Source organism: Accipiter gentilis, chromosome 5, assembly GCF_929443795.1.
Source record: "Accipiter gentilis chromosome 5, bAccGen1.1, whole genome shotgun sequence".
In the NCBI taxonomy this organism is placed as follows: domain Eukaryota; kingdom Metazoa; phylum Chordata; class Aves; order Accipitriformes; family Accipitridae; genus Astur; species Astur gentilis.
Genome location: NC_064884.1, coordinates 3,205,308 through 3,228,856, shown reverse-complemented (window position 1 = coordinate 3,228,856; position 23,549 = coordinate 3,205,308). Strand labels below are relative to the sequence as shown.

Genomic DNA, 23,549 nt, shown 5'->3' with positions numbered 1-23,549 from the left:
TAAGACCGATTTATGAAATCCAAAGAAGATCCTAGGAGCAGTCGGTATGTGTAAATGTGACCTTTACTGTAAAAAAAAAATGCTAAAACTATGGAAACAGTCACCAATTTTACTGATGCTAGGTTATTGCTACGAGGTTTAGATTAGCACTAGCAGGATCGAAAAAAAGACCATGGCAACATGAAGCAGGATGCTCTGGATAAGTAAGCCACTCCTGCATAACCTGACAGTTTCACTTTGAGCATTGGGAGATGCTAAGCACAAGCAGCATTTTCTGATCCTAAGGAAAAAAAAAAAAAAAGAAAAAAAAAAAGGAATCTTTGCTTCTGAAGATTTTAAAGTTCTAACAAACTTTCAGAGCCATGTTTCATTCCTCTCTGTCACCTATCTTTAACTTCTCTTTCTTTGAAACTGACATTCATATTTGGTTGCCTGGCACTTAATTCCTTTCAGTTATGGTTTTATTGATTTGAAATGATTCTACCCTCTCCAACAGAAAAGAATTAGAATCAGTTTGTTTCCCTGCTGCACCGTTTTATGTCCAAAAAGCTTTTAAAAAGGCATGTTAGACTAAGGGTTTGTTTTCATTTCCCTGAATACCCTTTAAAGCATCAGTGCTATTGACTCACATGTACAGAAGGAGGGGGAAAAACCAAAAAGAAAGAGACACACAGAGAGACAGGGAGAGAAAGAGTGAAAGAAGAAAAAAGGAATAAATGAAAACGTACAAGGGGGGAAGTAGCTCCAGGACGCTGGACGGGCTCCGTGGGCAGGGGAGACTGGGAAGGTATAATTAAAAAAAGAAAAAACAAACAAACAAAAAAAGTTGGTTAAAACATGCATCCATTGAAAATGGGTTAATTTCATATAAAGCTCAGCTAGGCTATACACAGCGCAAAATAGGACCGCAGACCCAATCCTTCAAGTTGTTTGGTGCTTTATTCCTCAAACACTTTGGAAATTCATTAGGATCCAAGAATTCCCCACCCAGTGTGTCCCGGCTCAAAAAAAATCCAAACATTTTGCATGTTTGAACTTTTAGCACAAGGCCCATGCCTGCTGAGCAACACAGCGAAGCACAGGATTTGTTTGCATTGCTTCCAGTGTCTGCTAAGCATGTGTTTATGGTTAAGCCCATGTTTAAGTACTTTGTTGAGTCAGAAACAGGGCTGGAAGATGTAACATTTCTTTATATAGAAGGACAATGCCAACCACTTACAAAAGAAAACAACTCCCAGATTTGTAAATTTACATTTTGCGTAATTCAGTTCCTTACACATTTAGCTTTCCTCCATTTCTAATGGTGCTAAAGCAGACAACTGCTTTATCTTACTTTTCAGTCTATGCAAAAAAAACCCCAAAATTGTCTCAGAGCTGTGTTTTCCTATTGACAAAAGGTGTTCTTCCTGAAAATTATTAATTGCAGACAAGGCGGAGACTTAGCTCTTGCTGCCTCAGCCCCAAGTGTTAGCTTTTTTTTTTTTTTTTATTTTTGGATGGAAGAAAGAAAACACAAAGTCCAGGAAATAACTTCCCCACAGATCAGACCAGCTCAAATCTGGGGTTTAAGCAAGTTGGCGTTGTCCTGCTGAAGTCTCCGTTTGAACACACAGCCTGCCAGGCTGAATCACGGTGGCTTTCAAAGCCTTGGAGAAATATCTGCTGTACATTTCAAAGACGTGTGCAAGTCTCCTCAAGAAGCAGTTTTTACGCTCACCCTGTTGACCTTTCAACCTGACGTCTTTGTCCACTTACGGCTCTGCCTGAGCTCCACAGGAGCTGAGAGAAGGTGATTTCTTGAAGGATTGGTCCTTGGGTCTGTCCATACTATAAGCACATTTTCTGTCTTCTGCATCAAGAACTGTATTTGGTGGCCCTGAGCATGGTAGTGTGTTTATTCCCTCTCTGCTTCCATGCTGGAAATGGATACCTGCCTTGGCTCAATAACATTTTCATTTAATTTAGCTTTAATGAGACAGTTGCATGTTGAACGCCCAACAACTGGTTTGTTTACATAAGATTAAGGAGACTGGTACTAATTACATACATTTTATCTTTCCATATTTCCTTTATAAAAACGCTAATTAAGACATTATGCACTCATCGGTGTCAAATGGCTGTTCAACCCAGGCGTCTGCAGAATCTTAAGTTCTATTTGCGCCGTATTCTTCCTGATTTTTATTTTTAGTTAAAAAACCCAACTCAAACACACAATCTTTTTTGTCCAGGGATTAGCAGCTAGCCTGTTTCAAACCAGGCACAACCTCTTAAGATGAGTCTGTTATGATTGCAATAGCTCTAACACAATGAATGTAACTCAGTTTGCATTTTTGCAGTTAAAATTAATTCATTCAATGCTCTACCAGAGTCTTCAGGAGGTCAGAACAGAGTCTGTTGCCTGATCCAGACCCAAATTTCAAACCTCCTGAAGTTCAGTGGATTATTTGTATTTGACGTGTTGACCCAGATTAATCTGTTGCTTACGTTTAAAAGAAATTTCTTCATTTACAACAGCTTCTAATACTAACACGTACCCTTGAATGTGTCCTTACTTGCACATCGTAAGAGTACATCTACCTGTTCAATCTAAGTCAAATGAATGGACGAGACAGGAATTTGAACAATCCTCCATACAGTTGGGCAGAGCTGCTGGGGTTATTCAATCTTTTGTCCTAAGCGAGACCGAGGAACTGGTGAGAATGAAGTTTTAAAAATGCTCATTGTTTTGGAAAAAAGAAAGGGATACATTACCTTCTTATCCCCCATTTCTTCACTTAAGCTCTAACTGTCCCACTGCAAACTGCATCTTTATTCTTTGTTTCCCCACTGAAACCAGATGCTCCCCAGCAGCAACCATGTTTAGAAACCTTCAAACAAATTATCACGCCAAGATGCAGTGCAGTAAAGCTTTGGTACACAGCAAGATGCTACTTGTTAGCAAAAGACATTAAACAAATTGCACGTATGAGGTGAAGCGTGAGATGTGATTTTAAATATTGGTAAACTACAAATATTCAGAATTATGAGAAAGAACGGACTGGAACAGATAGCTGAGACATGCTGCCTGTGACTGTGAACTATGCCAAAATGGTGAGTGGGGACAACGTGAACACATACACGCATATACACACTGCTCCCAGAAAAGACCAGAGATGGACAGAAGTGAATGAGACGAGTAAACACAGCCACAATCTACAGGCAATTCCCAAATGTTCACTGAGAAGGAAAAAACAAAACAGCGATTCACTTTTTTTTTCTTCTAAGCAGCACAATGAATATTTAGAAGATTCACTGCTCTCCAAATATCTGAAATTCAACGCAACCTTTCATCCTGTATCTCTTTAAAAATCTTTATAAATACAAGCTGATTCCATTTATTGTAGTACAGAATTTCAGCTATATTGTCAGTAAATGGTATTAGCTACAAAATATTAGATATCAATTCAGTGTAATAATCTAGGCTAAGAATTTATCATTGGAGTATTGTATCTGAGTAAGAATACAGGGGGAACTTAGAAAAAAAGGCAAGCGCTCGAGAAAACTGGGATCTGGTGAGCCCACACTACCTTCCTGGATCTTTACAATGTTTTTTACATAAATAGAAACAGTCAGGGTATCAGTCTGCATCCCACCTGAAAAAAAGCGCATTTCCTCACAGCACTGAACATGGAAAAAAAATGGGGTACAGGCTTAGTCCAATACTGTAGGGAGAACAGCACTCAACAGGGAACTTCCAAGACTTCCTGAGCACCCCTCCTTCTCCTTTCTCACGTGTACAAAGTTTGAAAAAGGAAAACACTAAACAATTTTGTTAAGCAATAACGAAACTGACTTTCATTTTCAGGTGATAGCTTGTGTGTGGATGTGTGCATGCACACGTATCGACCTACACATCTCTGCAAGCATACCTACCCCTAGCAGTATTTTGGGAGATGATACTTTTGACAATCCAAACTTCACTGTCAAATATATTGCAGAGGCCACTCAAGGGAAAACCAATATTCTTTCTTTAATTACTTTGAATTTTCAGAATTGAATAAAATGGACAGTTTTCCTGCAAGGTCCATTTTCTTCCATTTATCTCAGACGCCGGCTGCATTATCACTGGTCTAACCGTGTATTTCCACAGTCAAAGAAAATACTGTTTGTAAAAGCAGAGTTTGCAGTTAAACCCTGCCCTCCTCTCCCTCTCCCTGTGTTTCATTTTCATTTGAACGTCAGTCATTATTTGTACTGCATTATAAAGCATTGCAATATTTTATGGTTCTGTTAAAATGCTGTCCCCATCACTTCTGCGAATCAAAACCTCTAATTATAAATAATAATAAAAATGCAGGGCAGGAAGTTCTTTGCTTTCCATCTGCTTTTCATTAGATTACTTAACCCAGCCAAATCTATGGACAATTAAACAACACAAGGAGTCCTATGTTTGTAAATTCCTTCATAGCAAAGAGCTTTATGCTGCAGATACAAAATGTCCTAGATGTTCTACACGTCATATTTTGATTAAAGAAAATAAAGTTGGCATGTTGATAAGCATGTCTTATCGAGCCCAAATCTAAAACTTCACGCTAATTCTAGATGAAATACCCTGCTAATGTCGAGTGAGGACAAAAGCTCCAAGCGGTTCCTTTTAGGAAAGTCTCCATTCCTTGGGAAAAGCCAATCTGATGTTTCAAACACAGGTAAAGGGAGAAAATTAACTGATGCGGATATTCAAGTGTACGAGAAAAACCCTAGATGTTTAAGCCATCGATCAGAATACACTAAAGGCACGGAATACGAGTGAGGAAAATGCAAGCTCTTCTGCATCATCCCAGCAATGCGATTCCGAGCGAAGCTCCGGAGGATCCCCTTGGAAAGCTCCGATCTCACATTTCGCAGCAGCGCTACCTAAGCCGCTCGGGGTGCTCCAGTGACTCCTTTCTGCCCCTGTGCCACCGTCCCGGACTGTGCTGACAAGGCATTCCGCTGGTGCAGCTGTGTGGTAACCCAGCCCGGGAAACTGAAACTCCTTCCTCCCCCTTCATCTTCTCACCCCTTCTGTATTTCACACATCATTTTTTCCTCCAGGCAGATAGGTTCCTCGAGTTCTCCAACATCACATTCTACATGCCTTAACTATAGGAACCTCCTCCCTGACTCTTTCTAGCTCCTGCCAAGTCACGACTTCTGTAGCAACCGAGGAAGAGTCTTTCAGACTTCTGCCTCTGCCGCACAAGTACTGTTTCTCCCCAAGGTGGAAAAAATAGAAAGCAGAACGCTACAAAGAAACGGTATCATAAAGTCTGTGTGCAAAGGAGGGGCAGGGAAGGATTATAGAAACAGCCGCAGCATTCGTCCTAGCAGTCCTTACATCTGAAAGCTCGTTAGTGTTCTTCTAGAGCAGTCTTTTGCCTTTAATTGTACGCCTAGAACGACTATGGGGAAGGTCAACAGGGACAGCCTCATGACTTGGCAATATCTTTCAACTTATTACTTTTAATAGGACTCGGGCTTTTGGTATCAACTTCATAACTAACGTTTCCCAGGACTGAAAGAGGAAATTCACCCCCTAGTGTGTTGTTAAAGCCAAATAGAATCTATTAATCTATGTGGCTTCGTTATCTCTCATTAAAGCGTAGCAAGAAACTACTCACTAGCAGCTCATGACATTTAACTGCCCGAGCCATATTTAATAATAAACACTTCCTTATGATTGTTGTCTATCAGCCTGGCCTGTATTCAGATTTCAAGTTGCCCTTGTCTACATGCTTTACCTGATACAGTACAGAGAAGTGACCGATCAAAGTATTTGGAGATCAACTTCAAACCACAAAAAGGCAGATACCGGATTTATGGAATGACCACCTGCTGCAGCGCTTTGAATTCCTAGTGATCTCTGTGACGCTGATTCGAGCAAATACATTTGCATGTTCCCAAGAATAACAAAGGCTGGAGATACCAATGGCTGAGAAAACTATTTCCCTAAACCGTCAGCTCTTTGAAGCACGCAGATTAATGCAGTGCACTGATAGCTTAGGGTGTTCATGACTCTTTACCACTGAACCAAAAGTTCCAAGCTGTAAACACAGGATCTGATAAATTGCATTTCCCTTAGTAAAAGACAAACTTTTGAATCACATCTATTTGTTTTAAAGTATCAAGTCAGCAATCTTATAAGATAAGGAACATCATTAAAATAGAGAAAAGAGATGAAAATAACACCGGTTAACCAGCTTTCCAACTCAACTTGCTGGCTGCCTAATGTTTCAAGAAAGATCAGCAATTTCAACCTGCTTCTCTTGATACAAAAGATACACAGATATATCTTAGAATATATATGAATATAGAGTGGGTTTTTTTTAAAAAAAGGCAGAAGAATGAAACAAAAGCTTCACCACCAGTAAATTCTGCGGAGATCTCAGTTATGCCAGCACATCTAACTATAATCACTTCCAGTGTATACTAGGATGACAACAGAATCAGCTCCAAGATCTCATTTTCTGTTTATTTTTCCTTTCCTCAGCAAAGCTTGATATTAATTGCCTGTATTTCATACAATGCAAAACTGTCCAGAAGGCAGTAGGAAGTAGTTGGAGTCATATACCCAGAGCAGAAGCAATTAAGATTCCAAGTTCTGTTATAGCCGACTTTCTCCATCAATTCTCTAACAGAAAGAAGCTTCCAGTACCTCACTAGTCTATTCCATCTAAGTTAGCATAAACATTTTTGGGTCGCCTGTACGCTCTCTATTAAAAACACCCAACAGACAACACTCTGGACACCAAGAACTGGGATGTTGCATGGAATGACTAGTTACAGATTGCCGAAGGTGTCTTAAAATTCTTACAAGCTTAAAATCTTTCAAAGCACGCAGGAGATGGACGTTGCTATGAGCTTACAGAACACCGCAGATGAAAGACATTCAACAGTGGCAACTATTCAGAGCGAGGTTAACGTGTGGATGATCAACACATAGAAAGGACAACATGGTATGTGTAAAGGATGATCAACACACAGGGTATAACACAGTATGTACAAGGGAGACACTAAACGTGGAACACCAAAAAGATAACTCCATTTTATTTCACTGCGTCATAAAACTTAATATACATACCTGGTTTTGGCACAGAATTGGTCACGGACTGAGGAACTTTGTCATTAATTAGTTCAACACACTCGCTAGGAAAAAATCCAACCTGTAGTAAAAACAAAAAGAGAGGCAGAATATTGAAGGTAGTATTTTTAAGACCTGAACTGTTAAACCAGCAACTGTTAAACATTTTCCTAGAACTCTGCTTGCCTGATGCTCCATAACATTACCCAACATAACATGACCAGCATAAGAGAAATAATTTTTCAAAACGATGCAGCCAAGAATTCTACAAACCAAATAATTAGTTACGTAAAATACTGCTTTCTAAGCTTGCTACACAGGACAGAGATACTCAACTTGCAACAGAGAGGGGAGAGGGCAAGTGTGCTACGCACCCTTAAATCTCAAGTGGAGCTTGAAAAAGAGAGAGAGACTTTAGCTGGGTTTCCTGCACCTGGCTGCATGTATGTAACATGACATTTAATGAAGAGAGCAAGATTATTTCAGCTCCTAGCATCCCAGTTATCTGTACTCAAATCTCACCAACACTTGACCTTTTTACACTGTCAAAATACTACCTTCACAAGCACTTTAACATTTTATTCCTTCAGAAAAGTGAAATCAAATATGGGTCAATACGTTTGCATGGCTCTATAGTCCCGTTACAGAAAAAACACATATTCTCTAGCGATAAGTTAGGTGAAGATGTTCTGAAGGCACAAAGCTCTCTACTGTGTCCTAGCTTTACTGCGTGCGCTTGATCTGATGAGCGTGGGTAATAAGTGATACTCCCGAAGCATTCAAATTAAGCGTGTTTAAAGGTCTTGCTAAAAAAGTTCAATGTGGTTTTCGTTAAATTTAATTCAATTCAGTCTTAGAACTGAGTACAGGTTTAATAAAATATACATAGAGTTACACACGAGTTCTACATGTGTAAGTGAGAACCCAGTAATTTGACTAGAAATAAACACAAGTCATTTTAGAAGAAACGGCATGATGTAGCAAAAAAATCCCCCCCCCGCCAAAAAGAGCCAGAACTCCTGGGGTATACTCTTGCGTCTGCTTCTGAACGTGGACGAGCCAGTGCAACCGTTGTGCCTCAATTTCCCTATCAGCAAAGGATGAGGGAGAATAGTGCCACATATCCGTTGTTGAAAATCGATTTGAGAGAAGAGCCGACAAACATACTGCACAAGCCGTTTAACCGTTACGGTTATATCTGTGTATCTGCTAATCAAGCTGCAACAGAAAGAATATTCCAGAAACAAAACCCCAGAGGCAAGACTCTCCTCAGCAAATATTTGAAGATGCTTCAAGAGCAATGACCCACCCTGGACTACCACATAGCAGTGCTATGCAAAAAATTTTGACAGCCACTGAATGGAGCCGCTTCTCTGCTGCCAGCATCGCTGACAATGAAGACATCTCCGAGTGCCCAAGTCCCAGCAAGGTCCTGCGACTGCTGACTTTCAAATGCTAATTTGCAGCATTCCTGCACCGACCTTTAACACAGCATTTTCCCCCTGCATCCCCCCTCTAACTCAGAAACGCTGGAGAGGCTCTCTAAACCAGCCTAAGGGTTAAAGACTAGAGTACGGGGAGGATGGAAATGTTTTGGTGCAATAGGATGTGCCTGCAGAAATTCACATGCCGCTCAAAGGTCTCTGTATCTGGGGAGAAGTGAAATTCTTTCCCTTTCACTGTTTACGGATTCAGGCTAAGAGGTGACCAGATAGGAGTTTTACACTTCTCAGCATCCCAACCTTCTCTCCACTTCAGTGTCTTCCTTCTTACTCTCACCCCTGGAGAAAGTCAAGCCAGACCAGAGCCTTTGGCAACTTTTATCCTTCGTCCGTACTGCCAGACCTTTTTCTCCCTCGTACCCTACCTCCTCGCCCAACACAGGTTCTGTATTGTGACATGTAATCCAAGCACCAGCACCCTCCCGAGACGCCCCGTCTGAGCAGGATATCCCGTCCCATGTCAGGCATGTGATCCGGACAGCTGAAAGCATCAAGTCACTTCACGTAGCCACGGTTTGGTCAAGTGCTGCAACAATGCGTGGCAGAGGGCCAGCGGATGGGCCCCAAGCTCATCTAAACAGCAAAACTGGGCCAGGACCACTGCCAGTCGTGTTAGCGCATCTATGAAATTCATTGGAGCCGCAAGGCCGTCAGCACTGTGAGTCTGGCAAACAGTCCCTGCTCTATTTATTCATCTTGCACAATTCCCTTTTGTCTCCAAGGGGGGGGGGGGGAAGAGAGGGAAAAAAAAAAAAGAAGAAAAAAAGAAAAAAAAAGAAGAAAAAAAAAGAAAGAAAGAAAAAAAAAAAGCGCCTTCCTACTCCACGTTGATTTCCACCCATAAACCTCCAAGCAATTTAGTAGCAGCATCATGCACGGTGTATCCAGGTAAACACTCCAGACTTTGAAACTATTCCAAATTCCCGAAGGGAAGCCACAGGCAGTAGTAATACCAGATAACTTCTCTTTCCCACGCCCTCAAAATCCAGCAAGGCAACGTTTTGTCCAAGTAAAAGGACAAACTGTGATCCATCCTACTTAATGTTAAAGAGTCGGAATATGCTTTTTGTTAAGACTATGACAGCCCGGGAACAGCGCTTGTAACAGCAGCACTATGGATCAGTAGACCTTGCTTCTCTGATCTACGGTTCCCTGTAATTGAGACCGGCCTGTGCGTTACGCTTCTCAGTGACTCACAGAACTGAAGAACCCACCCAAAAACCAAGATAACGTCCGGCTTCACGCTCTGCTGGGTGTGCCAATTTTGCAAGGAGGCGATATCCCAGCGTTACCTAACGTAGTGGTGATTTTTCTGCAGTTTATAGATAAAAATATGCCAATTAGCGCAAGGAAACCGGCATGAATACCAGCACTGCGTACAGGGCCCTTCGTCAGGCAGCTCGTAGCTCAGCGACGCTGCTTTGCTGGGAGATGCCGAGGAACAGGCTGACTGGTACGTACACAAAAAGTACCGGTATTTAAACAAAATACACTGCATGCTTTTTAAATACTTTACTATAGCTAAGAATCTCTCTTGGACATTTCTTGCGCAAGAGACAATTTTTAAGTGAGGAAAAATGTACGCGTCCAGTGAAAAGTCTCAGCCCCATCACACAAGCGACACACTTGGGAGACTCCACAGCCGAAGTGATAGTTTCTTTCATTCTCAATGCCTCGAGTACTTTTTTTAATTGCCCACAACGGCTATGCCCGAGATGTGTAAAGAAACCTAAGTACTTGGACACCAACCTTCCAGTAATCATAATGAAAAATGGTGGATCTAAATGCAACCCAAACTCCCAGACTGTAATCAAAAGCTCGTTTGCCTTTGTCAACATAATGTTTCTCCTGTTTCTAGATGCAATATACAATACTAAACATGAATTTAAAAATGAAAGAAGACCCAAGATGGCTAAGTCACTGCTTCTAGGTACCTCGCAACCTTTCACAAGTAAAATACTATACCTGTTCTCAGTGTATTATTTTTTGCCAAGTTCACAACAATAATTATAATAGATTTTTTTAGGGAAAGAGAATTTTTACTTGTGCTAGTGTTGACAAGCTCTCTGATGTTAGCTTACTGGTAACCGTTCTGAAAGCTTACGTTTTCTGACATATTTATTCTAACTTTTCTCGCAAGAGCCCCAAGAGATCATCTTCAGGGTCATAACCTGTAACTTGTGCCTCATTCCCACCCACTTAAAAGATGCTGCTTTTCCTCCCATGGAAAGTTTTCCATGATTTTGTATAAATAAATGAGTTTAGTCCAAGAGTTAATCTCAACAGATGTAGCAAGGCACTATTAGAGCTTGAGCCAGGATTAAGGGATTTGGCAATGTACGAAAATTAATAGCAAGGGTAGTATATATTTAGATAAATACAAGGTCATCTAAAGGTTAAAAAAATCACTACACACCTTAACCAACGGAAGAAAGCACAAGCTACCGTTGTATGCAAGCATTTCTGCAACAGCTACTATATTTTTTTTTTCATTTTTATGCCAGCATCTGCTAAAACTGGAAGATACATGAGGCTTTAAGTGGAAAAGTCAAAGTAACTAATAATTTTCAGTGTACGAGGAGAAATTCAAACAAATGAGAAAGCAGCAGCAACATAAATGGCAAATGAAACACTAAGACATTTTGATTTGGTTTTTTTTTTTTTTTTTTTGTTTTGACACAGGGTTAAATTTCATTCAAACATTTTTCTCTTTTAGTTTTAAATCGCAATAGGCTAGCAAAACCTAACATCAACTTTTTATTGCTTGTTTGGCTTTCATGAGCAGAATTCTCACTACGCTGTTTGCCAAATAACTACATAGTAGTGGCTAGGGCAGAGAGCAGGGCACCCTCACCCTAGCTTCCCAAAGTACAGCTGGCACACCAGTGCAGTTCCAGTTAAGAAGGTACTCGCCCATTTCAGAGGGGCACCAGGTACAGGAGGAAGAGGATTGTTAGTCCTCTTATCCTGAACCCTTGTAAAAGAGAGCTGAACATCTTGGCCGTGAAAACTCTTCTAATTTTTTTTAATTCACCAAAAAAAAAAAAAAAAAAAAAAAAAGGCTTTGTGGGATGATATACGTTAATTATCCATTCCTGACTGGTATGCCAGCTGTACTTTGGGAAACTAGGTGAGGCTGGTCAAAGGCTCTCCCTTTAACATTCCCACCTGCCGGAGCGGCTGAATGCTGAACATTACTACCAAAGGTCACAGGCTCCTACAGCGAGGTGCGAGAAATCTCTGCCGCTCAACTCGAGAAACGTATTCGTTCCTATGGCGCTCGCTGGCTGGGGACGGCGAGGGAAATGCCAGCACACGTGTACGAGTGCCTGCGCCCGTGCAAATTTTTGCTACCTGCCTACAGAAGAAGGGCAGAGCGGACGCGTGCAGAGTAGGAAACTCGTGGCAAATCATTTCGGACGTCATTTTGCCCAATCTGTTGCTGCGGTTGGCGCTGTTCTACAAATGGAAGTGGCCATCTGGCTGAGAAATGACGTCACTGGTGACACGTCCACTGGGCTCTTGCACATCGCCCGTTTTGCAGGTGATATCATTCGCCAGCCAGCTGGCTGCCTCTTGCACCGAGTTCCCAAATCAATGCACGTGAACCAGAAATCAAACTTTGGCTTCTCAATTACGACCTGGTGTTTCCAAAGTGCCACAGTAGCCGCAAAAATGTACTCTGCCTTCCCAGGCTGTTTTTACTAATAGGTACCCTATGTTCACATCACATACATGCTACTTATTCGAAAATGATGCACAAGAAAAAAAAAAATAATGCTCTCAACTAACAGCCTGACCAATACAAGACAGAACATGTCCCTTTTTGGGAAATCCATTCAGTCTTAAAGCCCGTGTTCAGGTTCAGCACGGAGCGTGGTTTGAAAGCAAGGGCCTGCGGTTTCACAACCAGCTCAAGCTCACATTAAGCACAGACGGATTAAAAAAAAAAGTCCAGTCCACCTCCCGTTACACACGCTCCTGTGCACTGTTCTGTGTCACCTGTAGCAGCTGTGCAGCTTGCTGTTGTGCAGCAGTGCAACTAATGAAACTATACCCAAAAGACAGAATTATTCAGAACATCAAAAGGCAGTTGTGCATCAAAAAAGGGCCCGTGTCTAATGATTCAGCTGCCTGAAACAGAGTTACTGATTGAAAAGACAAGGCATGAAGAAAAAAGAGGAGAACAAAGAGGGCTGGAAGGCTGTTTATGTGGAGGTGGCTATAATTTAGGTAAGAATCTTACAATCGAAGCAGTGACTCACTAGGGGCATTTGAAAAGAAAAAGGCTTGAGGAAAAATGTCTTAAAAATCATTTTACTTTAACCAGAGAAAATTATAAGAAGCCTTGTGGGTTGTTTTGTTCCGCACAGGATTAAGTGTCTTGCAATGCAGTTGTTGGATCAGGTGTCGGGAGAAAGGCACTCGCGACTGTAACACGGAAATCTGAAGGACAACAAAAACAGAGATTCATTCCTGAAGGATAACTCTGGCTGGCAAAGAATAAATTGACTTCCATGCTGAATCAAAGCTGCAGTTCAAATTGAACATGCTTGCAACCTATCAGATTTGCTTTTCTGTTGACGTCTGTAGACCTGCCTCTTGTTCATTTGTACAACACAGAGAAACCCTTTATTTATTCGAATAGATGGGGGGACATGCAGAAATGAATTCAGCTCTGCCCAGCCATACACGACTCACAGCTGGTTTAAACGCACAAAACCAGGTAAGTTCTTTTAGGTCAAGAAGTAAATTTTTTTCCCCACGTTCGGCGAAACCTCGCTCTCCTCCTATCAAGACATGATTTACAATGTAAGGTGTGCTCCGTTTGATAAAACCTTGCTCCTTTCCTAGCACAAAGCAAAAACCTGAGAAGTAACATGAACAAACTGTTCAAACATTTGGTCTTTGGACCTCCTCCTTTTATCTACTCTCAGAATCACAACTATCTGGCAAGACAGTCTTTGTTGATTTATTTTATTAATTAAAATGACTGGATCAACAGATTGCTATCACATTTACAATGGCTGTTGTTCCTAAACGGGAACAGAATCGTTTGCCTATAATAACGCTTCAACGCTTTAAAGGCTGCACAGCTTCATCAGTACTTAAACACGTTACTATAACAACATTTTTCAACAATACACTCTTTTAAAGCATTCATCAAGTCCACTTGCGTACTGAACTGTAACACATCTCTAGGTCCGGTGTATCAACACCAGAGATCAAATTCCTTTCTCTGAATTCTCTTCTCACTGCAGCAGTTAGCATGGTCAAAAAACTCCATTACATCGGGAAATGTACTTTTTCTGTACACTCAGAGCTTATGGGCCTTGAACTTGAAACACGGGTTAAAACCCCCTCTCCCTCTTTGTACAACGCTGGTTTGCATCTCTTGGTAGCTGACGGCGTCTCACCGAAATGCAAAGCTCTGATGAGTACATTGCAAAGAAATGACAAAAACTGTCAATTCACAGGAAAAATGCACCTCTCTGCAAATCCGATCCATGGTTGTGTGAAGAGATATGTTTATGCAGTAATAACTGAGTTAGCATAGCTTATGAAATTAAATTACTGCCTGTCAACTGAGGTACAGCGGTTGAAACCCACCTCTGAACTAACTACCTTTACTCTGCAGTCAGCAGGAGCAGAAAGCATACAGATGGCCTGTTACCCTGTCTCAGCTGAAAGGCAGTAACTTCGTAAAACACACTAACTTCATTTTCTGCATTTGTGCAAACACATCCCGAGAGCTGCTGAAAAATATATTACGGCTGCCACATTTCCAATAGTGTGGTTCAGTAGCCACGATCTGATTCACATTGTGAAAGACTCTTGCTTATCGTTTAAGACACAAAATTATTCCACCCCTAATTTTCCGTTAAGCAAAAATATGGTGCTCTCTTTCTGCAGCTGTTCAGATCTGTTGTGTCAGTAGACTGACTGTGCACGGATACAGACAAACCCCTTTTCAAGCGGTTTGCTCATCAACATATCTTTACGCTGGGAGATCAAAACAGGGTTGCTCTGATCTGAGACAGAAGGCAGTGACAAACTGCAGAAGAGCTCCCTTGCTTCTGGTGTCTTTAATCACCAGTGACGCTCTTCATATCTATCACCCTTTCAGCCAGCCCGATGGCAAGCAGGGAGCTTGCACGGAATAATGGAATCTACATCCTGCGTGGGGATACCACGCGCTTGTAATCAATCAGCTTTGTGCAAAGTGTCTGCGCTCATGCACAGATCACAAAGTAGTTTTGTTTTATTGATTCACTTGGAAGTTAAATGCGGTATAGTCTGGTCATGCCAAGTAGTACCAAAGCATTTTGTTAATTTTTGATAGTACAGCAAATACAGCGTTAGGGCTTCTACGATCAGCACAAAAGTCCCGCAAAGACATAACACAGTTCAAAACCAGAACAACAACGGTCAAGTTTGTTCGAGAAATATCAATGTGTTAACTCTAGAAACAAATTTAATTTCGGAGCAGGTATCAAATGTCCATGCTGCTCTGATTTTACAAATGAGATACTATCTGAATTCCCACATCTGATAGAAAGCCAACAAAAGCTGTATCTCACATGCTCTGGCTAATCAGACAGAAATGTAATCGTGTAACTAACACTCCATTCAGATGGGATTTGTAGTGTTTGCAGATCCAATTGCACACAACCCTGGTATTAATGACAGCAGAACCACAATCTGGATCTGGCACAGAAAGGTCTGTCAGGGAAAATCTGAGGTGCTTTGAGAAGACTTTCGGGCCAAAATATACATATGTCTGGTCAATTCTGACCCTCTCCAGAGCAAACTCATAATTCCACCTACTCACAGACAGCAACTGCAGTATGAAAATCCCTCCTACTTGGAAGGAGCTGAAATGTGAGACACTACAGTGTGAGGAGGTAGAAAGTCAGTTACCCCAACCTCCAGTAGCTTTTGGGGGTTGTTTTGTAAACAGACACTTCCCCCCCCCCCCCCTTCAATTTCCTAATGAGAAAATGCTAGCTAGCTAATAAAAACTCTTTTGGAAGAGAAGTGCCGTTTCAACGCAAAAGTTTTGGTACCTAATTCCCATGTATGTTTAGGTTCTTTTGAAAATTCACTCTGAATCTCTCTGCTACAACATCTACAGAGACCAGTAATAGTAACACGACACAATAAATGCAGACGCGAAAGCAGAGGTTAGTTGGGTGGCTTGTCCAAGTCAGTGGCAGCGTCATATCAACTGGCTTTCTCTGAATCCTCTACGTTCTGCCTGCTCTAGTTTTAGATAGTGGAAGGAATGGGATGATGATTTGAATAACAGTGTCAGCTGCCTTGAAGAGGGTGCAACATAAGCTTCCACTAACATCAGGCCAGCTGTCGATCAAAGGGTCATGGCTATCCCTAACTCGCAGAGTTAGGCGGGGAGATAACTTCCTACGAAGACCACGTGTCTGCTGTCGCCCAAGTTCAGAGAGACAGGGGAAGTCCTCTTACACCAACGCAGGGGCACTCTGCGTATATCCACGAGCAATCCTGTGCAGGCACAGCAGTTCGATAAACACACTGCCGAGTTTCCTGCCTTTATTTAAGTTGCACTGTCATGTCTGATGCTTGTGCCTACCTGAAATCCATGTTTGCCTCTCCACCATGTGGTCAGCTCCTTTGGTGGCATATCAATAACAGACACTATGTCTCCCACCTGCAAAAGATCAGCAACATCAGTCACAGCTTGCAATGCGTCTAGGAGGAAAGCGCAATTCAAATAACTGCATTCGTCAATACTGTAAAAACCCAAAACTTGTGAGCAACTGCACCAGTGCCAATCTTGAGAGATCTGCCTGTGCAAAAGCAGACTGTGAGGTAGAAGAGTTACGGCATTATACAACATACAGGATACAGCTGTTTATAAGGAAACAATTCGCAAAAGCAGCAGGCTCTCTGCCAAAGGGTACAGAAGTGTTCTGATTAAACTGCAGACATAAGTAAGCAGTGATGATGTAAAACACTTTGGAAAATATTCTCAAGTAGCTGAGCTAATTTTTACTACGTGCCCTCTATATGTGTACGTAGGCATTGACATATGTCATCTTGTTTCCTTTCGCAGCAAAAAGTTAAGAGGTCCCTTTGTAGTTCACAAACTGACCGAGAGATGCCTGCCTTAATTAGAAAATGAACAGACGAGAGGTGGTGTGGTGTTACAGCAACTGGAAGGAAAATGACCAAAGAGACCAAAGAGGTTTTCTGAAGCTTTGCTCATTCCCATAAAAAATGTAATACTGCAATAGTTCAAAAGGAAATCGGTATAATCAATACTAAATGTGGCTTGCTAGTAATTAAGATCTGTGTGGCCTCTATAATAGAAAATGAGATAGGCCAGAGCAGAAGGGACAGAACCTAAACGAATACTGCAGCTAAGCATAGCAAAAATTGTTAACAGTAATGCCAAACTTTTACCAGATGTTTTACATTGATGGACCTCAAAGTGCTTTACAAAGAAGATAACACATCCCCATTTTTCAGATAGGGATAACTGAGATACAGGGAAGTGAAGTGATTTCCTCAAGGGAACAGCAAATCAACAGCAAAGCAGATTTCCATTAAGGAAACTGCTGTCACCGCAATGAGCAGAGAAGCCAGGTATTTTCTTCAGTACTGGGGAGCAAATGCCAGTCAGCTGCTTTTGCAATCGCCTCTACAAAATTAACAATAGCCTAAACATAGAGAGATCATTTGGGTTAGGGAACAGAGCGCAGCGTTGTAGAACAACTGATCATATTCTACTTCTGTTCTGCCAAGGTTTCTCACTGCATTAACTTGGAAAGCCACACATGCCTTGGTTTCCCCGCTTGCATACTACGCCTCGTAACAACTTGTTGGACTCCCTGACAGTTGCAAGGCCAAGTTAGCCGGCTGGCGCAGAGCTGTAAGATTTACAAGCAGGGAGTGGCATCTTAGTGCTTTTATTAATACTGAGACACTGACAAACAGCCTGTATCCCGTACTGCACGCATTTTAACTTGGACGATGACATGCCCACATGTCTTTCTGATTACTGCGGTTCTTTGGTGTACACTAATAATTGCCTCGATTTTGAATATGAACAAAACCCTGGCAGCGCTAGACTATCACTGTTATTTTTACTTCCTGCGCTGCATGCTAAAAACGCGATCACAAAAAATCCTTCGGGCACTAACTGTTTTCCTTTACATTTTTTTGTAGAACGCTGTGAATTCTCCATTGATAGTGCCACCGCGCATAAACAATCAGAGCATAAAATGCCGCTTTCTGGGTAGAATAGACAAGAACCAGATAGATACCCAAAGACTTCCAGGGTCTGATCTTCCAGATCTTTGCTCCACAGCAGCTCCTACTCTGCATCACGTAAAATTTTCAGAACAGTTTTAGATTGTCACCTGCCCTTTAAGAGCCAAACTCTTTGACAGTCTGGTTCTTTACTTTTCGTGGGAGCAGAAGCTCTTAAAAATGGTTTTAGACACGGACTTGCTAACAGGAACGCAGGTTGTGTAAACTGGCCAATGAATAATTAAAGTGGCATGTGTCCACATACACACGTATGTGGACGGTCTTCCTGAACAGATACAACATACTTTAATACACTCTATAGTATGAACTATGCAGGGTCTGCTGCTGCTCAGAGACCAGGCTGGAGTACTTGGCAGTATCTGTTTAATCAGAAGATACTAATGGCAACTAAAGCTGTATTTTAAAGATGACTGAACTCCTCCCTGTATCTAACCCACTGCAAATTGAATATTTAACTGAATCTTCTAAGCTTCACCTCACAAAATGTTCTGAAAGTGTCTGAATATATTCCTGATGCGCGCGCACACACAGAGTCACACACGTTACACTCTTCTGTATATGACAACACGGAACGTAAGCTCCTTTAATTATTTACCTCAAAGGACAGTTCGTCTGCTGCTTGAGCGATATATCTCTTAATAACGTGGGCAGCAGCAATAGCAGGAACGTTAATGGATGATTCCTCATGGACTAGCAGGTGATTCCCCTTGTTATCAATCTGAAATAAAGAGCACAGGAGACTGTGAGGCAGCTGAGGACAAGTGAGGAGGCATTTTATTGGTGCTCATACATGGCAGAGGCTTCAAGCTGATTCACAGAGACAGCACAGCTTGGGGGCCCCCCGAGGAGAGCAGCACGGAGAGACAGTGGAGGGCACAGCACACACAGAAAGGAAGCGCGAGAACAATTCTTAAAGAGTATTTCGGAAGGTCGTAAGTCCCCAGCCAACTAATGAGAAAAATGCTGTATTTGTGCATCTTTGCGCACAAACAGTAGCATGACCGCGAATGTTTACACCTCCCTTTAACACCAAATCGTACTGTTTTCCTGAAGTACTTAAAATGGCAATACAAAAGTGACTACAAAAATTCCCTACCAGATGGAATTCGTGCTCAAGAAGAGGCACTGAGGTAGGGAGGAAATGCTGTCAAACCAGAAACTATTGTCACTTTCAATTTTCTCCCACCCTTTTATTTCTTGTTTTAAGAAAACATGGCTCCCACCCCTTGCTGCAATCATCAGCCTACTTTCAAAATTCCTAGATTTTTGTGCTTGCGTAAAATTTTGTACAATTCTCAGTCAATTGGAAAGGTTCTTCTGTATTGCACGTGCAATAGGTTTGCTGTAATCTCTAGGTCCACTGTGTTGCTGTAAATTCTACAGTTTCATTTTTCTCTGCAACTTCCTTCCTCCCTTTGTGCTGAGAAGGTTTCCAAGATTTTTCTCATCCCAGACCATTTCAGGGTGAGGAGGATATCAGCGGGGAAAATTGCAGGAAAATGCACTCAATCCTTATCACAACCATTTAAAAATGAATTGCAACAGTCTAATAATAGTAGTTTCTATTCCTGGTGTGCAGCAATATCATCAGGCAATGGAAAGACACACATATCTCTACCCAGACTAATCAGCAACAGCACCGCTGACACAGACAGGGGGCCTTGATCACTTAGCCCCATTCTTTCCTGCACGCGTTGCCCAATAAGGTCTATTGTTTAAGACGGTAGAAGACCATTAACAGAGAAACCAAAGCTGCAGCTGCAATTCACAATATACAAACAGTGCCACTGCAAGCACAACGTAGGCTCTGTTGAGCGGTTTAACCAACAGCGATGGCAAACAGGAGCAGATAACGTTTATTGTTTCTGTAGCTATCGCAAGGAAAAACTAAAGAAAAAAAAGAGGGCAGGCAAACACCGTAACTGAAACAGGTCCAACAGTTCTAGAAACTTGCCACAGTTGCAGCACTGCCTTGCCAAAAAGGACCCCAAGAATGCGTGTGCTTTCTCTGCAGCATGTTACTCGGAGACTTTGGCCACGAACTGGACTTGCCCAGGCGGTCCACTGACCCAATCGCTGCTTCACTAGAACTGCCACCTCCTTTTATTTGTGAATATCGGCAGAATGATATGTCTTTGGGTGGCAAAATCCAAGCAAGAGGGGAAAAAAGCTTCTCTATTCTTAACTTTGGATCTGATCCTGTTTGTTCTATACCTTTTGTGGCCGCCTATATGCTGCTAACAGGGGAATAAAGCTCTCAGGATAGCATTTCAGTGACACCGATAGGTCTGGAAGGATTATACCTCTTTCTGGAAAGGCAAGAGAGCACATTTGTGGCTTGCTCTGCTGCTAAGGTCAGGAAAAAAAGAACAACCTGAGCTTCATACTGTACCTCCATCCATGTGAGAGCAGGCCCACAGTTTATCTTGTTGCCTGCGATGGCTGAGAGACGTGACAGGTAAGCCATCAGCATCTGGGTGACAAGCTGGAACAGAAAGAAACAGACATACAGTTTTTCTCTTACTACACCATAGTTTGGAGAGACTTCTTCAGACTTGGAGACACCGTCAATTATCCATTGGCACAGGCAAGCATTTAGAAATCTATTCCCTTTTGCAAGGAAATCTGTCATTTGGAGAAGGACAGCAAACTGCGTACAGTGTTACAATGATTACATACACACACACACACAAGCATAAAGAAGCAGCTCCCTCTGAAAGTAATAACGTTATTTTTATAAGATATGTAGATTTTCATAGTTTCCCTTGTCAAGATACCTTAAATCTAAAGCCTTCCTCTCATCATGAACTTCACATACAAACAACTCATTTGTATTATGGCCATCAAACACATCTGAGAACCATTTAGCGAAACAAAACACTGGCTGCCATTTCCACCCACTTGCAAACCCTTAAGAACGTGGCAACTCGGACCCCTTGGCGAAAGAGAAGAGGGTTTAAAAAATCAACTTAACAATGTCCCTTCTATAACAGTAAACTTGCTTTTATTAAAGAGAAGCTAGTGAGGTCTTTCCAAAGCTTCACAGCGGCCGTGTCATAAAGCAGTATTGTAGCCCAGAGTTTGTAGGACTGTTTAAAACATTGTTCTCCTCAACCATCTGTTCAAATGTGGTCAATTCAAAATAAAAAATATAGTATGAGACACCACACAGCTGCAGAATTACACTTCACAGAGCAGTAGAGCTGTTCAACATCTTTACATCTTCTGTGCTTACAGACACAATGCAGATTTTCAGGCTCATGCTATAAAGTACATATTAAATCAGTTGTACAAATAAAGATGTAAGAGATAGGAATGCCTAAAATAGAACTTAAATATATAAACCCAGGAATTCATTATCCTGAATAGTGCTGCTGCTGCTGAATTTAAGAGCCTAAAAGCTTTAAATTCTCTTCAGAAATAGTCTGCATTAAGCCAAAGCAACTAATAAATCAGTTTCTCTGATAAGCAATGAGACTGGATTATCAATTTCCTACATATCGAATGGCAAAAGCCCTGCAGACTTCAGTGGGGCACTGATTTCGGCCATTGTGTGTTGTTCTAAAGCAATCAATCCTCACCCGCGCAGCACCGCAAGAACACAGATTCTGATTTATTGATCCCGGATGGATTCTTCTTTGAATGCTTGGAATGGCCTCAATTTCCTCATTTCCCTTTTCGGCTACACATCCCGTAAGCAGGCAACATCAGCCTTCCAACAAAGCACGTCAGAATTTTTCCATACTTGTGCTTGATGGTAAGGGGCAAACATACAACTACAGGTCCCAGAGGTAAGTGACCTGTGAAATGAAGCAATGGGCACTGTCTGCCACCGTGATACACGCTCTTCCCACAGACAGACCGAGGCCAAACAGTTTTGTTATGCTCTACTGGCTCAGATAACCTCTGTGGCCACGCATTACATTGCCTTCCTCTCCACATCTTCTGAAATGATGCCGTCAAGATGCACCTGCTACTTTCCAGAAGATTATTTTGGACGTGAATAAATCTCTAAATTATCAACAGACAAGAAGCTGAAGGAATTCCAGCTCACTGTATTCCAGGCGAAGACAGTAAGTCAAGAAATGAAAAATACCCCCTATTCATTTAGGAAACACCCCCATTCTTTAAGCTTTTTAAAGACCCTTTAAATGATGCACTAATGCAAATGCTCTTAAAAAAACAGATTCAGTAATTTTCAGTTTATAAATATAAGCCTAGCATTCCAAATGGTATTCCTCTTGCAGTGCTGCAGCCCTAGAACAGCATGATTTCCTAGGAATGTTAAGTTGCTAACATTAAGTCAGGAAATATCCGCGTCATTGAAAAAGTTTCCAAAGACACAACAAAATTCTTATCTAAGGTACTAACAGGACAGCTTCTTTCCTGACGCTCTCAGTAACCCTTCCACACTTAGCAGCACATTAATTCATATGAACTTGCAGGCATTTCCCTTTAGATCACTGAAAATACGGGTAGAAAACGCATACCGATCTCGTTACTAGGAATCGATTTCCAAATCTAACCCAGGCCACATTACAACTACTTTGTACATACTTGAAAATATCTTCCAACCCCTTGCTGGTGACTGTGCTTTCGATGTTTACAAAGCTGATAATTTACCTCCGGACTGTCCTTCAGGGCATCGGAGCGGGGTAGCTCGGAGAGCTGGGAGAAGCGCCGGTCATAAATACATAGGTGAAGATGTTTATCAAGTACTCTGAAATCTTCATAACTCCGCTTCACGATCCAGCTCCTCCCCTGCATAAACAGAAAAAGAATCACACTTTTATAAGCTCCTCACCAATTCGGGCGAAGAAAACGAAAGTTTGTGCAGAAGTAGCAGACAGTTCTGGCCACCTTTCTTCTCAAAGCATTTGAAAATGATGAAAGTGCCTTAGTAGTGTTTTCATGTTTTAATTTGTAGACAGCCATACAAGCCCAAACCAGCTGTCAGTGTTCCTCTTTTAATTATTTAACCGTGGGTTTAGATGTGGCCCAGCATTATGAGACCTCTCCAAAGCTTTTAACTTCCACCTGTCTTACAAGGATTTTGTAGCATTTCCACACACGAGGTGTCTTTGCACAACCGTAAATTACAAAATGGTTGTATAAATAGCGTGAAATTAGATTCTACACAGATAGAAGAATATACATCCAGGGATCTGAAGGCAGAATTGAAGCTTGCAAAATTTTTGTCAGACGCCCCAGGCAAATCTTCAGCTGAATTAAAAAAAACAACCTATGATGAGTAACACTAGCTGAAGATTTACTCCTGAATGCATGTCATTTCCCCAATTAAAATACTGACAAGATACACACTGCTTCAGGGGACAAGGAAGGGACCGTGGCAGCACAGCATAATTTGCTTTGTGAGGCTTTTAATGACTACTTCTAAATGCTTCATGGCCTATTATGATCAATAAAAAATGTTGTAATAATGCAGCAGTTTACAGGTCAAAGCACTTTATGAACAGTCATTAATCTTCTCAATACACCCGTGCAGCCCCTAAACCGGGGCTATTCCTCTTTTACAGATGTAGACACTCACTCAGTGACCACGGACCTTCACAAAGCTTCCCCACCTTCTATTTCAACTGTAAAGTGCTTTTTCAGTCTTTCTTTCCCATAATCAA

The 23,549-nt window shown here is 41.6% G+C and overlaps 1 protein-coding gene across 5 annotated transcripts in view; it reads right to left on the bottom strand.

Annotated features, from left to right (window-relative positions):
• ARHGAP32 (Rho GTPase activating protein 32) overlaps positions 1-23,549 on the bottom strand; it is a 252,566-nt gene that overhangs the window by 61,156 nt on the left and 167,861 nt on the right. For 4 of the 5 annotated variants that reach the window (XM_049799524.1, XM_049799525.1, XM_049799522.1 and 1 more), the window contains exons 7-12: positions 22,537-22,674; positions 20,306-20,398; positions 18,509-18,631; positions 16,211-16,288; positions 7,100-7,181; positions 729-779 (exon numbers count right to left, since the gene is read on the bottom strand). In XM_049799524.1, the coding sequence (XP_049655481.1) occupies positions 729-779; positions 7,100-7,181; positions 16,211-16,288; positions 18,509-18,631; positions 20,306-20,398; positions 22,537-22,674 (565 nt within the window). The remainder of the gene's footprint in view (positions 1-728; positions 780-7,099; positions 7,182-16,210; positions 16,289-18,508; positions 18,632-20,305; positions 20,399-22,536; positions 22,675-23,549) is intronic. The other variant, XM_049799526.1, reaches the window with a different exon arrangement.